Raw genomic sequence first — 21,432 nt, forward strand, 5'->3', positions numbered from 1 at the left:
CATTGGCTGGAAATTCATTGCATGCGTCATGTCAATCAACAATGACGTGACGTCACCATCCCAGGATATCATGACAAAATGGCGACACCCGCTTGATTTTTTCATTTGAAGTTTAGATTCTTCAAAATGTAACATGTTGTTTTCAGATATGTGATAATATGTATCTCGGATTGTGTTCATATTTTGATATTTTAAATTCAAGGCTCGAAAGACAAAAACTCCTTTCATTAAATCTTGCAAATTACTAAATAGTGATCTGTAGTTTTTCTCCGGGTACTCCGGCTTCCAGCACCAACAAACCTGGTATGTCTTAAAATGACCCTTGCTGTTAATTAAAGGTAAAACTAAACAAACCAAACAAAATAAGAAAACCCACGTTGCAATTTAACAGAGTTTTTTTAATGATTTAGTATTATATGGAGAAAAGCATACAAAAATAAACCGCCAAAAAAACAACAGAAAATCCCCGTAAAACTAAGCAATTACAATAAGAGTGACGGCTTAATTTTTTGTATAGTTTGATTTAAGGCAGCACATTAATGCCTTTTTAATGACAGATGATTGTACAGGCCACACTATAACCCTGTAAAGCACACGGAAAACATCGTGGGCTTTACGTCAATTCTAAATGCCAGTCTGGGATTTTATTAACAACAATTTCAACGTTTTAGACGTGCACAAGGCTTCTAATTACATCTATGACCTGTCTTGTTTGTAATGTTTTCTACTCGCAATGTTACTGGATTGAAAAAATGCATATTATAAGCCAATATGGTAAATTTCGCTATAATGATTTTCAATTGTGAGTAGTCATTGTATGATTGTTTAGTATTTTTAGTTTTGTTTGAAAAAAGAAAGTCATTTTCTATTTTCAATTTTCACCACGGTTGTAAAATCTGCCTAGCTTAGTTCCATAGCCACTAAAACTATGTTGAGTCGAATATCATTAAATCAAACATTCAATTAGGCGAGCGTAGTAAAAGTCTAGATTCAAATAAGTTTATTTTGCCCTGTGTGCGTGGTTGTTGACTTTATATCCAAGTGCTGTAGTCTTTTAGATTAGATCTGTGGAGAGTCTGCAAAATTTCATCAACATTACATGCTTCATACTATCAGATAAATAAATTATTTTAAACCTTGACTGCCGAAATCACATCCATAAAAAACAATGTTAAAGGTTACGGAAAGACTTCGTTTTGTTTTCGTTTGTTTTTGCCTGAAGAGAAAATAAAGTTTATATCAAATACTCATATAATTCGATTTATTGACATTGCAGTACATTGAATGTAAACGAAAACGTAGAATAGGCGTGGAGGTTCATAATGAATTCTTTGTTCCTTGATGATTTAATTTTTTCCCCAATAGAGTCTGATGTAAAGCCATTCTTTATCATCACGTGATATATCATCACGCGATCAATGACATGCATTGATCACGTGGATCGTTTGGTTACCCACATCGTTCAAAGGATTAATCTGTTAGTCGTAAATCTGGTCCCCTTTCCTATGACACTTTGATACCAGTTGCATGAACACCACATGCAATTGAGTAAAACCTTCAATGACCTAAATTTGCCCCCCGACTATGTATGGTAAAGAAGGATTATGACGTTAGACTGTGAAAATAGCAAGGTGCTTTTAATACGAATAACAAAAAAAAAAAAAAAAAAAAAAAAAAAAAAAAAAAAAATAACAAACACTTTCTACATGTATCTCAATAATCACTGTTTCATATGCTTCTTATTATACGTGTCTATTTAAGTAAATTCATCACTCGGTTCTGTTATCTTCTTAAGTAAACTATCATTGATTAATCAAACAAAAACAATTTTAAAACATGCTATAATAGCATATATTCTGTTCATTTTTATTTTTTGTCATATTTATATGTATGTATATTAGACACTAATTCATTCAAATGTGTTTATATTTTTGTTTTCATATATTTGATATGCACCATGAGCTTAATGAGTGCCTTTTCAGTTTTAACTACTAATTTATTTTCCGTGTTGTAAATATTGTATATTTATGTCGACCGCTTGGAACACATTGTTTATCATTATTATTACAAGCTAACCGATATTTCATATAACATAATTCATTTTTCACAGAAATAATACAAACAGCCACCAAATGATGTCTGAAACGTCATAATATACACTTACATACCAAAAGGTCATTTGAAATGACACATGTAATCAATTAGTAGTAAATGTTTCTGTAAGTATATTACGTACACTTCAACTGAGCATGCTGTGTACATAAACGTACAGAAATTACATGTTTATACCAAATGTTACGACAAAAATAATATAATTGTTGAACGTAATTATTAATTATTTATTCAGAGAGATTGATGTGTATGTTCTTTGTTTAACACATGTGAATGAGAGGGTTAATGGTTGTGTGAGTGAGAGGGTTAATGGTTGTGTGAGTGAGAGGGTTAATGGTTGTGTGAGTGAGAGGGTTAATGGTTGTGTGAGTGAGAGGGTTAATGGTTGTGTGAGTGAGAGGGTCAATGGTTGTGTGAGTGAGAGGGTCAATGGTTGTGTGAGTGAGAGGGTTAATGGTTTTGTGAGTGAGAGGGTTAATGATTGTGTGAGTGAGAGGGTCAATGGTTGTGTGAGTGAGAGGGTTAATGATTGTGTGAGTGAGCAGATTAATTGTTGTGTGAGTGAGAGGGTTAATGGTTGTGTGAGTGAGCAGATTAATTGTTGTGTGAGTGAGAGGGTTAATGGTTGTGTGAGTGAGAGGGTCAATGGTTGTGTGAGTGAGAGGGTTAATGGTTGTGTGAGTGAGAGGGTTAATGGTTGTGTGAGTGAGAGGGTTAATGATTGTGTGAGTGAGAGGGTCAATGGTTGTGTGAGTGAGAGGGTTAATGATTGTGTGAGTGAGCAGATTAATTGTTGTGTGAGTGAGAGGGTCAATGGTTGTGTGAGTGAGAGGGTTAATGGTTTTGTGAGTGAGCAGATTAATTGTTGTGTTAGTGAGAGGGTTAATGGTTGTGTGAGTGAGAGGGTCAATGGTTGTGTGAGTGAGAGGGTTAATGGTTTTGTGAGTGAGCAGATTAATTGTTGTGTGAGTGAGAGGGTTAATTGTTGTGTGAGTGAGAGGGTCAATGGTTGTGTGAGTGAGAGGGTTAATGGTTTTGTGAGTGAGCAGATTAATTGTTGTGTGAGTGAGCAGATTAATTGTTGTGTGAGTGAGAGGGTCAATGGTTGTATGGGTGAGATGGTTTATGGTTTTGTGAGTGAGAGGGTTAATGGTTTTGTGAGTGAGCAGATTAATTGTTGTGTGAGTGAGAGGGTCAATGGTTGTGTGAGTGAGAGGGTTAATGGTTGTGTGAGTGAGAGGGTTAATTAATGTGTGAGTGAGGGGGTAAATGGTTGGGTGAATGAGAGTGTCATCGTTGATTGAGTAGGAGGGTTAATGGCTATGTGATTAAGAGGGTTATTGTTGAGTGACTGAGAGGGTTAATGGTTGAGTGAGTGAGTGGGTTCATGCTTGAGTGAGTGAGAGGGTAAATGCTTTAGTGAGTGAGTGAGTGGGTTAATGCATGATTGAGTGAATGAGTGACAGGGTAAATGCTTGAGTGTATGAGAGGTTTAATGCTTGAGTGAGTCCGTAAGAGGGTTAATTGTGAGTGAGCGAATGAGAGCGTTAATGCTTGAGTGAGTAATGGGGTTAATGGGTGAGGAAGTCAGAGGATTAATGTTTGAGTGAGTGAGTGAGTGAATTAGAGGTTTAATGCTTGAGTGAGGGAGAGGGTTAATTCTTAAGTGAGTGAGTGAGTGAGCGAGAGGGTTAATATTAAAAAGTGAGATGGTTAATGCTTGAGTAAGTGAGTGAGTGAGAGGATTATTGCTTGAGTGAGTGAGTAAGAGAGTTAATGCTTGATTGAGTAATGTGGTTAATGGTTGAGGGAATGAGAGGGTTACTGCTTGAGGGAGTGAGTCAGTAAGTGAGTGAAAGGGAGGGTTAATGATTGAGTGAATGAGAGGGTTAATGCTTGAGTGAGTGAATGAGCGAGAGGGTTATTGCTTAAAAGTGATACTTGAGTTAGTGAGTAAAAGAGAGGAGTAATGCTTCAGTGAGTGATAGGGTTAATGCTTGCTGAGTTAGTGAGTGAGAGGATAAAAGCTTGAGTGAGTGAGTGGGGTAATGCTTAAGTGAATGAGAGGGCTCATGCCTGAGTGAGTGAGTGGGTTAACGCTTGAGTGAGTGGGTTAATGCTTGAGTGAGTGAGTGGGTTAACGCTGGAGTCAGTGAGTGGGATAATGCTTGAGTGAATGAGAGGGTTTATGCTTGAGTGAGGGAGAGGGTTTATACTTCAGTGAGTGAGAAGTTAATGGTTGAGTGGGTGAGAGAGCGGATGGTTGAGTGGGTAAGAGGGTTAATGGTTGAGTGGGTGAGGGTTAATACTTGAGTAAATTAGATGATGAATGCTTGAGTGAGAGTGTTAATGATGAAGGGAGTGTTTTGTTGTACACCTATTCATCACACATTTCCATAGAAATGTAGCTGTCAAAAACAGATATCTAGATCTTATATCCGATTAAAAGACAAAACATTATATAACATTTGAAGTTAAGTTCTACTGGTAAAGGTCTATAACATTTTAAGTTAAGTTCTACTGAGATAGGTTAATAACATTTTAAGTTAGGTTCTACTAATATAGGTTTATAACATTTTAAGTTAGGTTCTACTGGTAAAGGTCTATAACATTTTAAGCTAAGTTCTACTGAGATAGGTTAATAACATTTTAAGTTAGGTTCTACTAGTATAGGTTTATAACTTTTTAAGCAACGTTCTACTGGTAAAGGTCTATAACATTTTAAGTTAAGTTCTACTGATACAGGTTTATAACATTTTAAGTTAAGTTCTACTGGTATAAGTCTTTAACATTTTAAGTTAAGTTCTACTGGTATAGATTAATAACACTTTAAGTTAAGTTCTACTGATATAGATTAATAACATTTTAAGGTAATTTCTACTGATATAGGTTTATAACATTTTAAGTTAAGTTCTACTGATATAGGTTTATAACATTTTAAGTTAAGTTCTACTGATATAGGTTTATAACATTTTAAGTTAGGTTCTACTGGTATAGGTTTAAAAACTTTAAGTTAAGTTCTACTGCCATAGGTTTTATAACATTTTAAGGTAAGTTCTACTGGTATACATTTATAATATTTTAAGTTAAGTTCTACTGGTATAAGTCTTTAACATTTTAAGTTCATGTCTATTGGTATAGGTTTAGAACTCTTTAAACAACGTTCTACTGGTAAAGGTCTATAACATTTACGTTTTACTGATATAAGTCTTTAACATTTTAAGGTAAGCTCTACTTGTATAGATTTATAACATTTTAAGTTAAGTTTCTTCTGGTATTGGTTTATAGAACATTTTAAGATAAGTTCTACTGGTACAGGTTCATAACATTTTTAGTACAGTTCTACTGATACAGGTTTATAACACTTTCTACTGGTAGGGGTTTATAGTTAAGTTCTTCTTGTATAAGTTTATAAAACTTTAAATTAAGTTCTACTGATATAGGTTTATAACTCTTTAAGTAACGTTCTACTGGTAAAGGTCTATAACATTTAAGTTAAGTTCTACTGGTATAAGTTTATAACATTTTAAGTTAAGTTCTACTGATATAGGTTTATAACATTTTAAGTTAAGTTCTACTGATATAGGTTTATAACATTTTAAGGTAAGTTCTACTGGTATACATTTAAAATATTTTAAGTTCAGCTCTACTGGTATAAGTCTTTAACATTTTAAGTTAAGTTCTACTGGTATAGATTAATAACACTTTAAGTTAAGTTCTACTGATATAGATTTATAATATTTTAAGGTAATTTCTACTGATATAGGTTTATAACATTTTAAGTTAAGTTCTACTGATATAGGTTTATAACATTTTAAGTTAAGTTCTACTGATATAGGCTTATAACATTTTAAGTTAGGTTCTACTGGTATAGGTTTAAAAACTTTAAGTTAAGTTCTACTGCCATAGGTTTATAACATTTTAAGGTAAGCTCTACTGGTATACATTTATAATATTTTAAGTTAAGTTCTACTGGTATAAGTCTTTAACATTTTAAGTTCATGTCTATTGGTATAGGTTTAGAACTCTTTAAACAACGTTCTACTGGTAAAGGTCTATAACATTTACGTTTTACTGATATAAGTCTTTAACATTTTAAGGTAAGCTCTACTTGTATAGATTTATAACATTTTAAGTTAAGTTCTACTGGTATTGGTTTATAGAATTTTAAGTTAAATTCTACCGCCATAGGTTTATAACACTTTAAGATAAGTTCTACTGGTACAGGTTCATAACATTTTTAGTACAGTTCTACTGATACAGGTTTATAACACTTTCTACTGGTAGGGGTTTATAGTTAAGTTCTACTTGTATAAGTTTATAAAACTTTAAATTAAGTTCTACTGATATAGGTTTATATCTCTTTAAGCAACGTTCTACTGGTAAAGGTCTATAACATTTAAGTTAAGTTCTACTGGTATTGGTTTATAGAATTTTAAGTTAAATTCTACCGCCATAGGTTTATAACATTTTAAGATAAGTTCTACTGGTACAGGTTCATAACATTTTTAGTACAGTTCTACTGATACAGGTTTATAACACTTTCTACTGGTAGGGGTTTATAGTTAAGTTCTACTTGTATAGGTTTATAAAACTTTAAGTTAAGTTCTACTGATATAGGTTTATAACTCTTTAAGCAACGTTCTACTGGTAAAGGTCTATAACATTTAAGTTAAGTTCTACTGGTATAAGTTTATAACATTTTAAGTTAAGTTCTTCTGATATAGGTTTATAACATTTTAAGTTAAGTTCTACTGATATAGGTTTATAACATTTTAAGTTAGGTTCTACTGATATAGGTTTATAACATTTTAAGGTAAGTTCTACTGGTATTGGTTTATAGAACATTTTAAGATAAGTTCTACTGGTATAGGTTTAAAAACTTTAAGTTAAGTTCTACTGCCATAGGTTTATAACATTTTAAGGTAAGTTCTACTGGTATACATTTAAAATATTTTAAGTTCAGCTCTATTGGTATAAGTCTTTAACATTTTAAGTTAAGTTCTACTGGTATAGATTAATAACACTTTAAGTTAAGTTCTACTGATATAGATTCATAACATTTTAAGGTAAGTTCTACTGATATAGGTTTATAACATTTTAAGTTAGGTTCTACTAGTATAGGTTTATAACATTTTAAGTTAGGTTCTACTGGTATAGGTTTATAACATTTTAAGGTAAGTTCTACTGGTACAGGTTCATAACATTTTTAGTACAGTTCTACTGATACAGGTTTATAATACTTTATACTGTTAGGGGTTTATAGTTAAGTTCTACTTGTATAGGTTTATAAATCTTTAAGTTAAGTTCTACTGATATAGGTTTATATCTCTTTAAGCAACGTTCTACTGGTAAAGGTCTATAACATTTTAAGTTATGTCCTACTGATATAGGTTTATAACATTTTAAGTTAAGTTCTACTGATATAGGTCTATATCATTTTAAATCCAGCTCTACTGGTATAGATTTATAATATTTATCTATTATGGCCTGGTTGAGAGGGCACTATTGCCTCATAGTATTGTCGAGGGATGGAATAGTGCCCGAGCCGAAGGCGAGGGCTCTATCCTATCACGAGACAATACTATGAGGCAATAGTGTCCTCTCAAACAGGCCATAATGGGTTTAGTACATCACCCTCACATGAGACCCGTTTTCATGTCATCGTAACAGAAGCACGTCAAACGACACCTCGCAACGCTATCTCCATTTCCACACCACGCTGTTACATTAAAAGTACAACATATGAATTGTTGCAGAAATATGTGTTTCTTTAAAACGGGATTCAGGTTCATGAAGGTTAAAAGTAGATTTATATTGAACATAAGTGAACTGTATTCTGTAGAAAAGCAACATTTGCTTCCATCCCCGCACACAACAGCCTGTCCGCCATTTTGACGTCTTGGTCGAAGCGCAACGTTATAATGACGTCACGTAATGATGACGTCACAATACATTCACGTTCAATTTCGCGCCACTTCAATAGTGCCCGCTTGCCCGGGCACTATTGCAAATAGTACCCATCTGTGTAGTCAATCAGAATCCAGCATTGTGTCACGTGATGTACTAATTAAAGTTAAGTCCTACTGGTAATGGTCTATAACACTTTAAGTTAAGTTCCACTGGTATAGGTTTATAAAACTTTATGTTAAGTTCTACTAGTATAGATTGATAACATTTTAAGTTCAGGTCTACTGGTATAGGTCTATAACATTTTAAGATAGGCTCTACTGGTATATGTCTATTACATTTAAAATCCAGTTCTACTGGTAAAGGTCTAGAACATTTAAGTTAAGTTCTACTGGTATAGGTTTATAACACTTTAAGTTCTAATGGTATAGGTTTATAACACTTTAAGCAACGTTCTACTGGTAAAGGTCTATAACATTTTAAGTTAAGTTCTAATGGTATAGGTTTATAACACTTTAAGTTAAGTTCTACTGGTAAAGGTTAACTCGATGTAATGATGGTAACGGATAATCAGTGCCCGATTATAGTTAATGTCGACGTTTCATAGCACTAAACTCATCAAAATAATTCCTATTTAATAGACTTTTTTTTTTTTTTTTTTTTTAGGTTTGTCATGAGATTCAACTGTAGAAATCCTACAAACCTTTCAAGTAAGGAAGGGAGATAACCCCTGTAGGCCACTCCTTCGTCAATTATCACCCTAGCTGCCATACATTTTAAGGTTGTATAATCGAGTGGACAACCAAACTCCTGTTCCACCAGAAACTTTAACAGAATCTTCGTTCTTGAGTTTTGGGCTTCCATGTGTGCGCCATTTTCTAGTAACAACAACGCCAAGTCCTTCCATTGGTCTGCTCGCCTTTTGTATTGAAAACCCCATGATGCTATACAGTTGTGAAGTGGTGTGTTCCTCTTCTTGTCTGTGGCATTTACATCTGCTCCAGCTTTAATCAGACTGCGAACGACGTCAATCGATGGAGGATCAGCAAAATTTGATTGCATCTTTAAAATAAAATGTAGAAACTGTTCACCGCGTTCGTTAGTTGCGTTCAGCATTACCGCTCGCTTTACGTTCTCGGTGAATCGCTCAATCTCGGAACCCTGATCTTCCGAACGGTAAAACAACTTCATATAGTCAACTATGACTTGAAGAAGTGAATGGAATACTTCAAATGTATTCTTTTCTAGAGGTCGAATTTCCAAAATGTCAGTAAATTCGTGTAATTGTGTAACTGCCAATTCCAATATGTCCACAATGTCACTTGCCCGTACCTGGAAAAAAGATGTAACATTTTTAACATTGACCCTTTTGTCCACAGACGTAAATGTCAATAAGATACTATGTACAGGTGTATATCATTTGTTACTTTTCATGCCACATAATATTATGCTTACCTCATATAGGATAGAGTATATACACTGTATATATGTTATACGTTTTTATCATTGTATACTACATGTAAAGATGCTCCACCGCCGACAGAGCATAAATGATATTCATCATTTGAATAATAATTGGTGTTTAATCCTGCATATATATGTCTAATTTACACAAAAATAATATGAAATAATTTATTTTGCTTTTGGTGCATGCGCAATCAGTACATCTAGGCCCAGAGTTCAAGGGATTCATTCACTTATTATTATGTTACAGGTGATATAACGGTATTTATAACTTACTTAGTAATCCATAAAATAAAACAGTATCTAAGACTGATTCCGATTATATAGTAAAGATGAAAAAGAATATCATACATTCTCGCTAGTTGCACCAGAGGAGTATGCTGTGACCATCTTCCTCAGAAACCCTTCCATTCTTCTCAAGTCCGCAACCGATACTTTGTCCGAAGCTGGTACAGTCTGTCTACGAATACCAATGTTGTATTTCCAGATATCAACAGCCCTTTGGTATTGGTTGGATTTGACGTACTGCAGTCCTCGGAGCCTAATTCTATTTATTGTATGCTTGCAGTGCGAACCTAGGATCCTTTCGTACGTAAGTAGAGCTTGCAAGTACAGTTTGTCTTTGTCTGCAGCCGCCACCAACGCCTGTATTTGTTCGGGTGTTGTACATTCCTTATGAAAAAGGTACGCTTGTTTGGTTTTATTTGGAATGTCTTTTACTAGCGGTTCCTCTGGGTTAGAGTATCGTAGATCCATGGCCTTTTCCCACAGCTCTAATCCTTCCTGTATGTTGTCTTTATCAATCGCAGTCGCACCTAGTAGTTCATAACCATCAACCAACCGAGACAACTCCATCACAGTATTATCCCTGATATAGTTGAATAAAACCTTGTTCCCTGCAAATGCGGCAACGTAAAGATTGTGAACTTCTTTCGGAATGTTCATGAATGGAGACGCTCCGACGCTAAGGAAGAACTTTACAATGTCAAGCCTACCAAGCATTATAGCATCCCACATAGCTGTGTAGCCATCGATTGTTGTTGCATTAACGGACGCACCGTTATTGACTAGAATTTTACAAAGTTCAACAGGCCCTCGAACTGCAGTCATCAAGAGAGTATTTTTATTGTCATCTGGCTGATGGACACTGGCGCCATTTTCAACTAAACATTTTACAATGTCAATATTTGCTGAATTGCATGCGTGTCGTAATAGCGTCAAACCAAATGAAGTGGAGACGTTCATGTTGGCGCCATGATTAACCAGAAGTTGAACAATAGGATAATGTTGTTCGAATACTGCGACCAATAACGGCGTCACCCGTTCATAAAGGTAAAAACCTCGTAATTCAATATCAGCTTTACATTCAAACATCATGTACTTAGCAATATCCAAACGACCCGCTTTGCAAGCACGAAAAAATGCAGACGACTTTCGTCTGAGATAATTCACAATTTCGATTTGGTCTTCTTTATCGAAGTCATTTAAGAAGTCTATAACACCTTGTAGATTATTAAAGCTGATGTATTCTTCAATCCCTCTTGTAAGTGCCAGTTTGTATTCATTCTCGTTCGTGTGCCTTAATAAGCCTTTCTTTCGTTGTGCACGGTATTTATTAGACATCTGTTAAACAAACGTACAAAATACATTTGAGAAAAGGAGAAATGAAAACGTTAGTATCAACAACACACAGTATGTATTATGGATAATTAAATATAGTAAAAACCTGCCTTGATGAGAACATCCGTATACAGACCACTTGATTAAAGAGTATTTTTCTGCGTCTCAAATGACTTTTGTTCAACATAATTGGCATTGTACCAGTAGACACTTGATAGATAGTTTGACTGTTTTAGAATTTACATACTTATATGACAAATGTATGCCATTTCTAAACCTATATCTAATCATCTGTATCATCTGTTAGTTTTTTTTTTTTTTTTTTTTTTTTTAAAAAATGTATAGTAATGACACCATATCCATTGACTCCAAACATGTCAGGACATCTAACCCTCCGCATTTGAAGCGTGATCTGTCGGGAATACGGAAGTGATGTAATGGTACAAGATGTGCGTCAATTATCCATACATGAAAACTGCACGTTATTTTTTTTTTTGTGGGGGGGGGGGGAGGGGGGAGAGTGGCAGAGGGGGGAGAGTGGCAGAGTGATTTAGATGTCTCGACATAATACCACAAGCCCTCCACCGATGAGTCGCGAGTTCGTATCCCACGTGGGGTAGTTGCAATGCGCTAGTCTGTGGTTTTTCTTCGGGTACTCCGGCTTCCTCCACTAACAAACTGGACACGTCTTTACATAACCCCGGTTGTTAATAGTACGTTAAACTAATAAAATCTTTAAACCCGTATGATATTTTCAATGCAAAACCCAAAATATATCAAAATCAGTCTGATTTTTTAAAAATTAACATTATAATTTTACCGGGTAACACGTAATTTTGTTGACGCTGTGACGTCACGAGGATGTATTGCATGGGTAGCCATGTAATGCAGCCTCAGGAGAATGTATTGTATGATAACAACCAGTATTACACCCGTAGGTATGAGAGAAAATTGATATTAAGATTTTTACTGAACGACCGGGATGATATTTGAAAGCATATTTCTTCATTTAAAGATTGTTGTAAGCAAATCGTGTACTAAATAACGATAGTAATAATTTCTGCAGATGGGGAGGAGGGCTACCGAAAATATAGACCTCGTGTATGTTTATTGTATATGATTACCGCCATGACCAGATGGGAGTTCATAGTCACACATATCCCATCTGGTTTAACATATATTAAACGAGAAAATGAAATTAGAATGGAAATATCTATCTATATATATATATATATAGTTTATTTCTGTAACTATGCTCTACCAATAAAGCTTCCTGGTCATCGATGATCGATCCATTCCAATCAGGCTTTACCTCATTGGTTTTGTCTGGTATATCACCACATTGGTTCCCGATATTTGGCTATTTTTCAGAAAGCTTTAAAACAACTACAACCTATGAATATGTCTACGAATAAACCCTGACGTTGTTAGATTTTTAATGTAATTATCTAACTATCAACTTACTAAAATGACCACGGGACAAGAAATATTTCCATGTCAATATATTTCGGTATAATCATATCCGCTAGTCTTCGTAAATAGGTTAAGAAGGATTGTGTTACTGATACAAGCTAGTTTTAATAATTCTAGTTTTCAATACGTTGATTTATCACAACCACAGTCGCCAATAACATAAGGTATACTTACTAATTACTAATTTATGTCAAACAGTAGTACTTACCTTGAGAACCAGGGCGACACAACTACCAACAATAAATGAACTACACTAGAAGTTGAATCAGGAAGTATAGGTATACGCTATACAGATTTTAGGGTTTTTCCGAATCGCGGGATACAATTACACCTAACATTAACTATATGCGTTGTGTAGGTGTAACGTAAGTCAACCTGTGTATACAAAATATGTAAAATGCCTTACAAATTCAACTTATTATAAAACACAATTATCTTGTTTTTGTATGTCTTGAAATGACAATAGCACTCAATAAAATGCATAACTGATATTCATTTGTTCGCATCAGAAATCATATTGCTTTTATAGTTAGATTCTTAATTTCCTTGTCTGCAATGAATCAAAAGATTTGGAAGATTTCTTCTTAGATATCACAACTACGATTGTTTTCTTGGGTTTCTCTTCCTGATAAACTTTTAATGAAAATACAGAACTATTTCTATATTTCAATGAACCTCCATTGAATAACATCACCGGTATCGTAGTCATCAAATAACAGCAAGCAGAACAAACCTTAACATATCTGAAGCATTTACTATAGGAGAACAATAGGCCTCCCTCTATCTAAGTTATGTGATCAATGAAGCGTAGCGTATACTTGGTGTACATTTTTATTGTTTTATCCACATATGGCATACATGCCTATCAGTTTTAATAAACATTTAACGAAGCATATAAAATACCAATGTAGTTCAAAGAATGGACATAACATCATATATGTATAATGTTCTAATTTTATTCGCACAAACAATATATCTACTCTACCTTTTGTGTGCTCGTATATGCCTACTCTTCAAATTTTCAATAACTCAAATTAACCTTTTTGCCCTTAATCCAAAAGTTTTGGACAGACGATTGCAAACACGGCGGAAATTCGTCCCCGATTGATACAAGATATGGTATTTCGAACAATGTTTCTACATTGTACCTCTGCCAACTTCTACACTTAAATTATACTGTAGCTTATTTATGACAAATTTATGCTGTATGTGCAATGATTAAAGATGCTCCACCGCTGAAAAACGGCATTTTTCCTCTGTCAAAAGCAGGACGGACGAATGATTATTTTTCTTCACTTATAAAAGTTACTTACTTGACATTTTTACCACAATTGAAAAGGTTGAGCTTCTAAATTTATTTCAAGGTAAAAATATAAAAAAAAATAATAAATTGTATCCCGAAAAAATTCCGTGGCACTATGTTCTATATGGAACGAAGTACTTATTGCGCATACAACAAAGGCAAAGTAAATTATTTTATATGTATTTTTGTGTTAATTATACATATATAGACACGATTAAACATCAGTTGGTGTTCAAGTGATGGATATCGTTTATACTTTATCGTCGGATGAGCATCTTCAATTTAAGTAATAGTAACGTTATCCATAACATATTTATATATAAGTCACAATTACTAGATACATCCAATTAAACAGGATTATTTGCTGAGCGTGATCCTCCAGACGGTGCTTAATTAGAGGTAATAGATTGACAACGGAAACTGTATATAACAATCACATGGGTAACAATTCCAAGTTCAAAACGTTTATTCTTAACGTGGGCTAATCCGAACCTTAACTGATTGTTAAGAATGTAAAACTTTTTTAAAGAAGGTGATGGCCCATTGTACAGGACAGATTCCAAATTACGCATTTGTTAAAGTATTGTATTTAACGTATCCAACTGATGTCTGTATTAGTTTTATAAACCAGTATCATTATCCGTAACGACACCTTTTGTATGTACAGGTACAATAATTATGATTGTAGAAGACCACTTTTTTGCACCTACTGGATTCATTACAATACAGAGAATGATTGTATCATTGGTGTCTTCTCACTTGGATTAACCCGCAGTATACCTATAAAGTATTATATATGTTTACTCTGGGTAAAATAGGTAAGGGTTACATAAAGTCAAGACCAGTTCCATTTAATATACTGTCGGCAGGATCGCAGTATCGCCCCATAGTCATAAAAAATGACTTACTGCGGTATTGTAGTTACGGCACAGTAAACACTAATCACAGGTTTGATCGTTAATTAAATGCATTTAAAATAACATATACAGTCCACATGTACATATGTATATGCATTGGAATTTTTCCTACTCGAATGATTCGGTGATCATCTTGAAATGATGTTAATGAAATGAGTTTAACTGGGTCTTTAAGTGTGGAATAGCAGTTGAGACTGCTTGTTTTTTATACGTTGTACACATGTTAATTACACATGTTCATAGAAACATAACTGTCGAAAATAGATATATCTAGATCTAATATCCGACGAACAGTTACATGATATAAGACCACGATCGAGTACATCATGATTAACGATAGGTCGAGGACGTCTCATCGCAGGCGGTGTATGAAAATTGTAATATATCGTTAGTCTATATTAAATAATTGAGTATTGAGTGGGTTTATGCTTGTTGAATGAGAACATCACTCTGTTCTTTTATCTTCTTAAGTAAACTATCATTGATTAATCAAACAAAAACAATTTTAAAACATGCTATAATAGCATATATTTTGTCATATTTATATGTATGTATATTAGACACTAATTCATTTAAATGTGTTTATATTTTTGTTTTCATATATTTGATATGCACCATGACCTTTATGAGTGCCTTTTTAGTTTTTAACTACTAATTTTCTGTTATAGGGTGACTGTGATACTCATTATTATAATAACGCTATTATATGTATTGTCATTAATGTATTACCGTGTTGTAAATATTGTATATTTATGTCGACCACTTGGAACACGAGTCTCTGAATCAAAGTGTTATCGACTTGAAATATCATTATTATTACAAGCTAATCGATATTTCATATAACATAATTAATTTTTCACAGAAATAATACAAACAGCCACCAAATGATGTCTGAAACGTCATAATATACACTTACATACCAAAAGGTCATTTGAAATGATACATGTAATCAATTAGTAGTAAATGTTTCTGTAAGTATATTACGTACACTTCAACTGAGCATGCTGTGTACATAAACGTACAGAAATTACATGTTTATACCAAATGTTACGAGAAAAATAATATATTTGTCGAACGTAATTATTAATTATTTATTCAGAGGGATTGATGTGTATGTTGTTGAGTGAGTGAGAGGGTCAATTGTTGTGTGAGTGAGAGGGTTAATTGTTGTGTGAGTGAGAGGGTCAATGATTGAGTGAGTGAGAGGGTTAATTGTTGTGTGAGTGGGAGGGTTAATTGTTGTGTGAGCGAGAGGGTTAATGGTTGTGTGAGTGAGAGGGTCAATGGTTGTGTGAGTGAGAGGGTTAATTGTTGTGTGAGTGAGAGGGTGATTGGTTGTGTGAGTGAGAGGGTTAATTGTTGCGTGAATGAGAGGGTTAATGGTTGTGTGAGTGAGAGGGTTAATTGTTGTGTGAGTGAGAGGGTTAATTGTTGTGTGAGTGAGAGGGTTAATGGTTGTGTGAGTGAGAGGGTTAATTGTTGTGTGAGTGAAAGGATAAATAGTTAAGTGGGTGAGGGGGTTAATGGTTGAGTGAGTGAGAGGGTTAATTGGTGAGTGAATGAAATTATAATGCTTGAGTGAGTGAGAGGGTAATGCTTGAGTGAGTGAGATGGTTTATGCTTGAGTGAATGAGAGGATTGATAGTTTAGTGAGTGAGGGGGTAAATGGTTGGGTGAATGAGAGTGTCATCGTTGACTGAGTAAGGGGGTTAATGGTTAAGTGATTGAGGGGGTTATTGTTGAGTGAATGAAAGGGTTAATGGTTGAGTGAGTGAGAGGGTTAATGGTTGAGTGAGTGAAATGGTAAATGCTTGAGCGAGTGAGAGGGTAAATGTTTTAGTGAGTGAGTGAGTGATGGGGTTAATGCATGATTGAGTGAATGAGTGAGAGGGTATATGCTTGAGTGTATGATAGGTTTAATGCTTGGGTGAGTCAGTATGAGGGTTAATGGTTGAGTGAGCGAGTGAGAGCGTTAATGCTTGAGTGAGTAATGGGGTTAATGGTTGAGGAAATCAGAGGATTAATGTCTGAGTGAGTGAGTGAATTAGAGGGTTATTGCTTGAGTGAGGGAGAGGTTTAATTCTTAAGTGAGTGAGTGAGTGAGTGAGAGTGTTAATGTTTAAAAAGTGATATGGTTAATGCTTCAGTAAGTGAGTGAGTTAGAGGATTAATGCTTGAGTGAGTGAAAGGATTAATGCTTGGGTGTATGAGAGGATTACTGCTTGAACAATGGTTGGGTGAATAAGAGTGTCATCGTTGATTGAGTAAGAGAGTTAATGCTTGAGTGAGCGAGTGAGAGCGTTAATGGCTGATTAAGTAATGGGGTTAATGGTTGAGGGAATGAGAGGGTTAATGCTTAAGGGAGTGAGTCAGTGAGTGAGTGAGTGAGTGAGTGAATGGGAGGGTTAATGCTTGAGTGGGTGAGTGCATGAGTATGTGAGTGAGTGAGTGAATGAGAAGGTTAATGATTGAGTGAATGAGAGGGTTAATGATTGAGTGAGTGAGCGAGAGGGTTAATGCTTAAAAGTGATACTTGAGTTAGTGAGTAAAAGAGAGGAGTAATGCTTCAGTGAGTGATAGGGTTAATGCTTGTTGAGTTAGTGAGTGAGAGGATAAAAGCTTGAGTGAGTGAGTGGGGTAATGCTTAAGTGAATGAGAGGGCTCATGCCTGAGTGAGTGAGTGGGTTAACGCTTGAGTGAGTGGGTTAATGCTTGAGTGAGTGAGTGGGTTAACGCTGGAATCAGTGAGTGGGATAATGCTTGAGTGAATGAGAGGGTTTATGCTTGAGTGAGGGAGAGGGTTTATACTTAAGTGAGTGAGAAGTTAATGGTTGAGTGGGTGAGAGAGCGGATGGTTGAGTGGGTAAGAGGGTTAATGGTTGAGTGGGTGAGGGTTAATGCTTGAGTAAATTAGATGATGAATGCTTGAGTGAGAGGGTTAATGATGAAGGGAGTGTTTTGTTGTACACATATTCATAACACATTTCCATAGAAATGTAGCTGTCAAAAACAGATATCTAGATCTAATATCCGATTAAAAGACAAAACATTATATAACATTTGAAGTTAAGTTCTACTGGTAAAGGTCTATAACATTTTAAGTTAAGTTCTACTGATATAGGTTTATAACATTTTAAGTTAAGTTCTACTGATATAGGTTTATAGAATTTTAAGTTCAATTCTACCGCCATAGGTTTATAACATTTTAAGGTAAGTTCTACTGGTATAGGTTTATAACATTTTAAGTTAAGTTCCACTGGTAAATGTTTATAAAACTTTATGTTAAGTTCTACTGGTATATATTTATAACATTTTAAGTTAAGTTCTAATGATGTATGTTTATAACACTTTAAATTCAGATCTACTGGTATATGTCTATAACACTTTAAATCCAGTTTTACTGGTATAGATCTATAACATTCTAAGTTAAGTTCTACTGGTATAGGTCTATAACATTTTCGAAAATTAATCGAATACGAAAATAAGTTGGTTTGCAGTAACTCGATGTAATGATGGTAACGGATAATCAGTGCCCGATTATAGTTAATGTCGAAGTTTTATAGCACTAAAAATCCCAATCATCAAAATTTTCGTATTTAACAGAATTGTGTTGTTTTTTAAGGTCTGTCATGAGATTCAACTGTAGAAGTCCTACAAACATTTCAAGTAAGGAAGGGATATAACCCCTGTAGGCCACTCCTTCGTCAAGTATCACCCTAGCTGCCATACATTTCAAGGTTGTATACTCGAGTGGACAACCAAATTCCTGTTCCACCAGAAACTCTAACGGCATCTTCTTTCGTGAGTTTTTGGCATCCATGTGTGCGCCATTTTCTATCAACAACCACGCCAAGTCCTTCCATTGGCCTGCTCGCATTGGACAGTATATTTGTTCCTGCCATGATGCTATACATAGATGAAGTGGTGTGTTCCTTTCCTTGTCTGTGGCATTTACATCTGCTCCAGCTTTGAGGAGACTGCGAACAATGTCAATCGATGGAGGATCACCATTGTTTGATTGTATCTTTAAAATAAAATGTAGAAACTGTTCACTGCGTTCGTTAGTTGGGTTCAGCAGTACCGCTCGCTCCACGTGTTTGGTGAATCGCTCAATCTCGGAACCCTGATCTTCCGAAAGGAAAAACAACTTCATATAGTCAGCTGTGACTTGAAGAAGTGAAAGGAAAACTTCAGATGTGTTCTTTTCTAGAAGTCGAATTTCCAAACGTTCAGTGCATTCGTGTAATTGTGCAACTGCCAATTCCAACATGTCCACAATGTCACTTGCCTGTACCTGGAAAATAGATGTATCATTGTTTAACATTGACCCTTTTGTCCTCAGACGTAAATCTCAATAAGGTACCATTTACAGATAACATTTGTTACTTTTCATGCCACATAATGCTTACCTTATACGTTTTTATCATTGTATAATAATTAACGATCCTCAAAGGTTTGTACAATGATCCGGACGCTTGTTCAAAATTGTAAATTGTTAAATTGTAGTGAGCATATTCACGTTATGAGCAACTAGGCCCAGAGTGCAAGGGATACATTCACTTATAATTATGTTGCAGGTTATATAGCGGTATTTATACCTTACTTAGTAATTCATAAAATAAAACAGTAGCTAAAACTGATTTAAGTAAAGATAAAAAAGAATATCATACATTATTGCTGGTTGCACCAGAGGAGTATTCTGTGACCATCTTCCTCAGAATCTCTTCCAGTCTTCTCAAGCCCGCAACTGATACTCTGTCCATAGCTGGTACAGTCTGTCTACGAATACTAATGGTGTACTTCCAGATATCAACAGCCCGTTGGTATTGTTTGGAATCGGCGTACTCATCTCTTCGGAGCCGACATGACAGCCATTTGTTTACGTCAACACTGTAGACTTGTACGGCGTGTGTAATTTGAAAATGCGGGTTAGCGTTGGCGTTGGGATAAATATAACAGCAACAATCGACATCCTGATAAATTTGTTAGAAATGTTTTATTAAACCCCTTTCCTGAACCTGGAAGATCGCTGGACAAGTGGATAAAACCGCCCGAGGCAACAGCTGATGTTCTGAAAGCACGTCTACGTGTTTACACATGTGTTCAAAGGTAAAACTATATCAGAAACATATATACATATATGTATATATGTTTCTGACTATATGTAAGTAACTCATATCATATTCTGTTGTGCATATGTCATATTTTATACAGATCATCAAGAAGTGTTAGTTCTAAATTTGTTCTATCAAGACCTACTGATTTCTGAAGGTATAAAGTCGGTAACGTGTGTGGCCGTGACCGAACTTCCTAACGATCGATATATATATCTCTATATATAGGCCCAAAGTGTACAATACCAGATATTAGATACATGTACATGTACGTGTATTATTAGATACATGTACATGTACGTGTATGTTTAGACGAAAATATTTTTCTGTCAGTAGGGCCTCTGGGTCCATGTCTGTATTCATGTACGATTGCCATAGGCACTTTTGTTCATTAATGTCATTCTATTTCCAATTTTGTTCAAAAAATATATGACAAGTCAAGTGCATATAGACGTATCCACATAACTTTTTTGAGTTATCGCCCTTTGTAAAGCGATAGTGGCGCCCGGAGTAAAGCAACTTCCGGTTTACATGGACAGAGCATTGTATGGTAGTAAATGTCAGCCGATCTTTCGCGTAAAACACGTTAATTACGAAACGTTAGAGGTATATGTGAGTTACGTTTGGATATTGAACTGTTGCTTAAACCACATGAAAGAATATTGTTAACTGTCAAGTTAAATTTAGTGCAAAAACTACCGACTCAAAGTCGCCGGTAACGTGATAATGGCGGGATAATGATATCGCCGTAATACATTTTGTAGATAGTACTTTACATATACACCCTGTATTACTGTTGACTGTAATTTGACAGGTACAGATGTAACGTCTACATATCTTATTTGATTGTAAACGTTTTTAGTTTAATAATCTAGTACTTAAAAGTTGCCGTTTTCAGTGAAATAGATCAATTTATTTTTAATATGTAAATACTGTGTCTTCATAATACACATGTTCATTTATGTATATGTATCTGCTTGGACCACGGCACATGGACGTGTAGGAGATTGACGTCTCGCATACCAACACTATCTTCATAGAAAACCATTTATTTACATTAAAACACTATGCTTATGATAATTATTATTGATAGAACGTCAAACTTATGTCAGTTTTTTGACATAGTATTTTGACTGAATAAAGAAATACTATGTTAACAACATCTTGTTATCTATATATGTATTTGTATGAATGTACACATTTCTACTATCATAACCTGTAGTGTACATAACATAGGTAACATACAGTGTAGGTTCTTCCCCGTTTAGGTCAATTTTGGCAATAGCTTTTTTCCTGATGTCATGCGAATTTGGAACACAGTTGATCCTGATATAAGTTTAGCACCATTGCTAGGTATATTTAAAGCTAAAATGAATAATGAAAATCCTGCTGGACTATATATTTCTCCTATATTCTTGAATTGTAATTCTAGAAAATTAAAATAATATACTTTGTCAATAGAAACAATGCAGTGATCTTTTTTTTTTAATATGGACTTGCCCACTTCTGGTGACATAGA

At 34.8% G+C, this 21,432-nt stretch overlaps 2 protein-coding genes across 2 annotated transcripts; both read right to left on the reverse strand.

The window, feature by feature from the left end:
* Window positions 1–1,656: 1,656 nt before the first annotated feature.
* LOC138307789 (protein fem-1 homolog C-like) lies at window positions 1,657–13,078 on the reverse strand. The gene is made up of 3 exons (XM_069248674.1): window positions 12,788–13,078; window positions 9,838–11,109; window positions 1,657–9,354 (listed from the first exon to the last, which is right to left on the reverse strand). Exons 2-3 carry the CDS (start codon window positions 11,107–11,109, stop codon window positions 8,653–8,655), a joined length of 1,974 nt encoding a protein of 657 aa, XP_069104775.1. The 5' UTR covers window positions 12,788–13,078; the 3' UTR covers window positions 1,657–8,652.
* Window positions 13,079–13,396: 318 nt separating this feature from the next.
* On the reverse strand, window positions 13,397–19,654 carry LOC138307792 (protein fem-1 homolog C-like). Its single transcript, XM_069248678.1, has 2 exons — window positions 19,470–19,654; window positions 13,397–19,093 (listed from the first exon to the last, which is right to left on the reverse strand). Exons 1-2 carry the CDS (start codon window positions 19,560–19,562, stop codon window positions 18,365–18,367), a joined length of 822 nt encoding a protein of 273 aa, XP_069104779.1. The 5' UTR covers window positions 19,563–19,654; the 3' UTR covers window positions 13,397–18,364.
* Between the last annotated feature and the right edge of the window lie 1,778 nt (window positions 19,655–21,432).

This window comes from Argopecten irradians, chromosome 14 (assembly GCF_041381155.1).
Source record: "Argopecten irradians isolate NY chromosome 14, Ai_NY, whole genome shotgun sequence".
NCBI classification, from domain to species: domain Eukaryota; kingdom Metazoa; phylum Mollusca; class Bivalvia; order Pectinida; family Pectinidae; genus Argopecten; species Argopecten irradians.

Bases quoted from the DNA above. Each gene is read 5' to 3' on its own strand.
- LOC138307792 (XM_069248678.1), bottom strand. From the start codon at position 19,562: ATGGACAGAGTATCAGTTGCGGGCTTGAGAAGACTGGAAGAGATTCTG. The intron at 19,094-19,469 runs GTATGATATTCT...TCTATTTTCCAG, and splicing joins CTGGTGCAACCAGCAATAAT to GTACAGGCAAGTGACATTGT.
- LOC138307789 (XM_069248674.1), bottom strand. From the start codon at position 11,109: ATGTCTAATAAATACCGTGCACAACGAAAGAAAGGCTTATTAAGGCAC. The intron at 9,355-9,837 runs GTATGATATTCT...TCTTTTTTCCAG, and splicing joins CTGGTGCAACTAGCGAGAAT to GTACGGGCAAGTGACATTGT.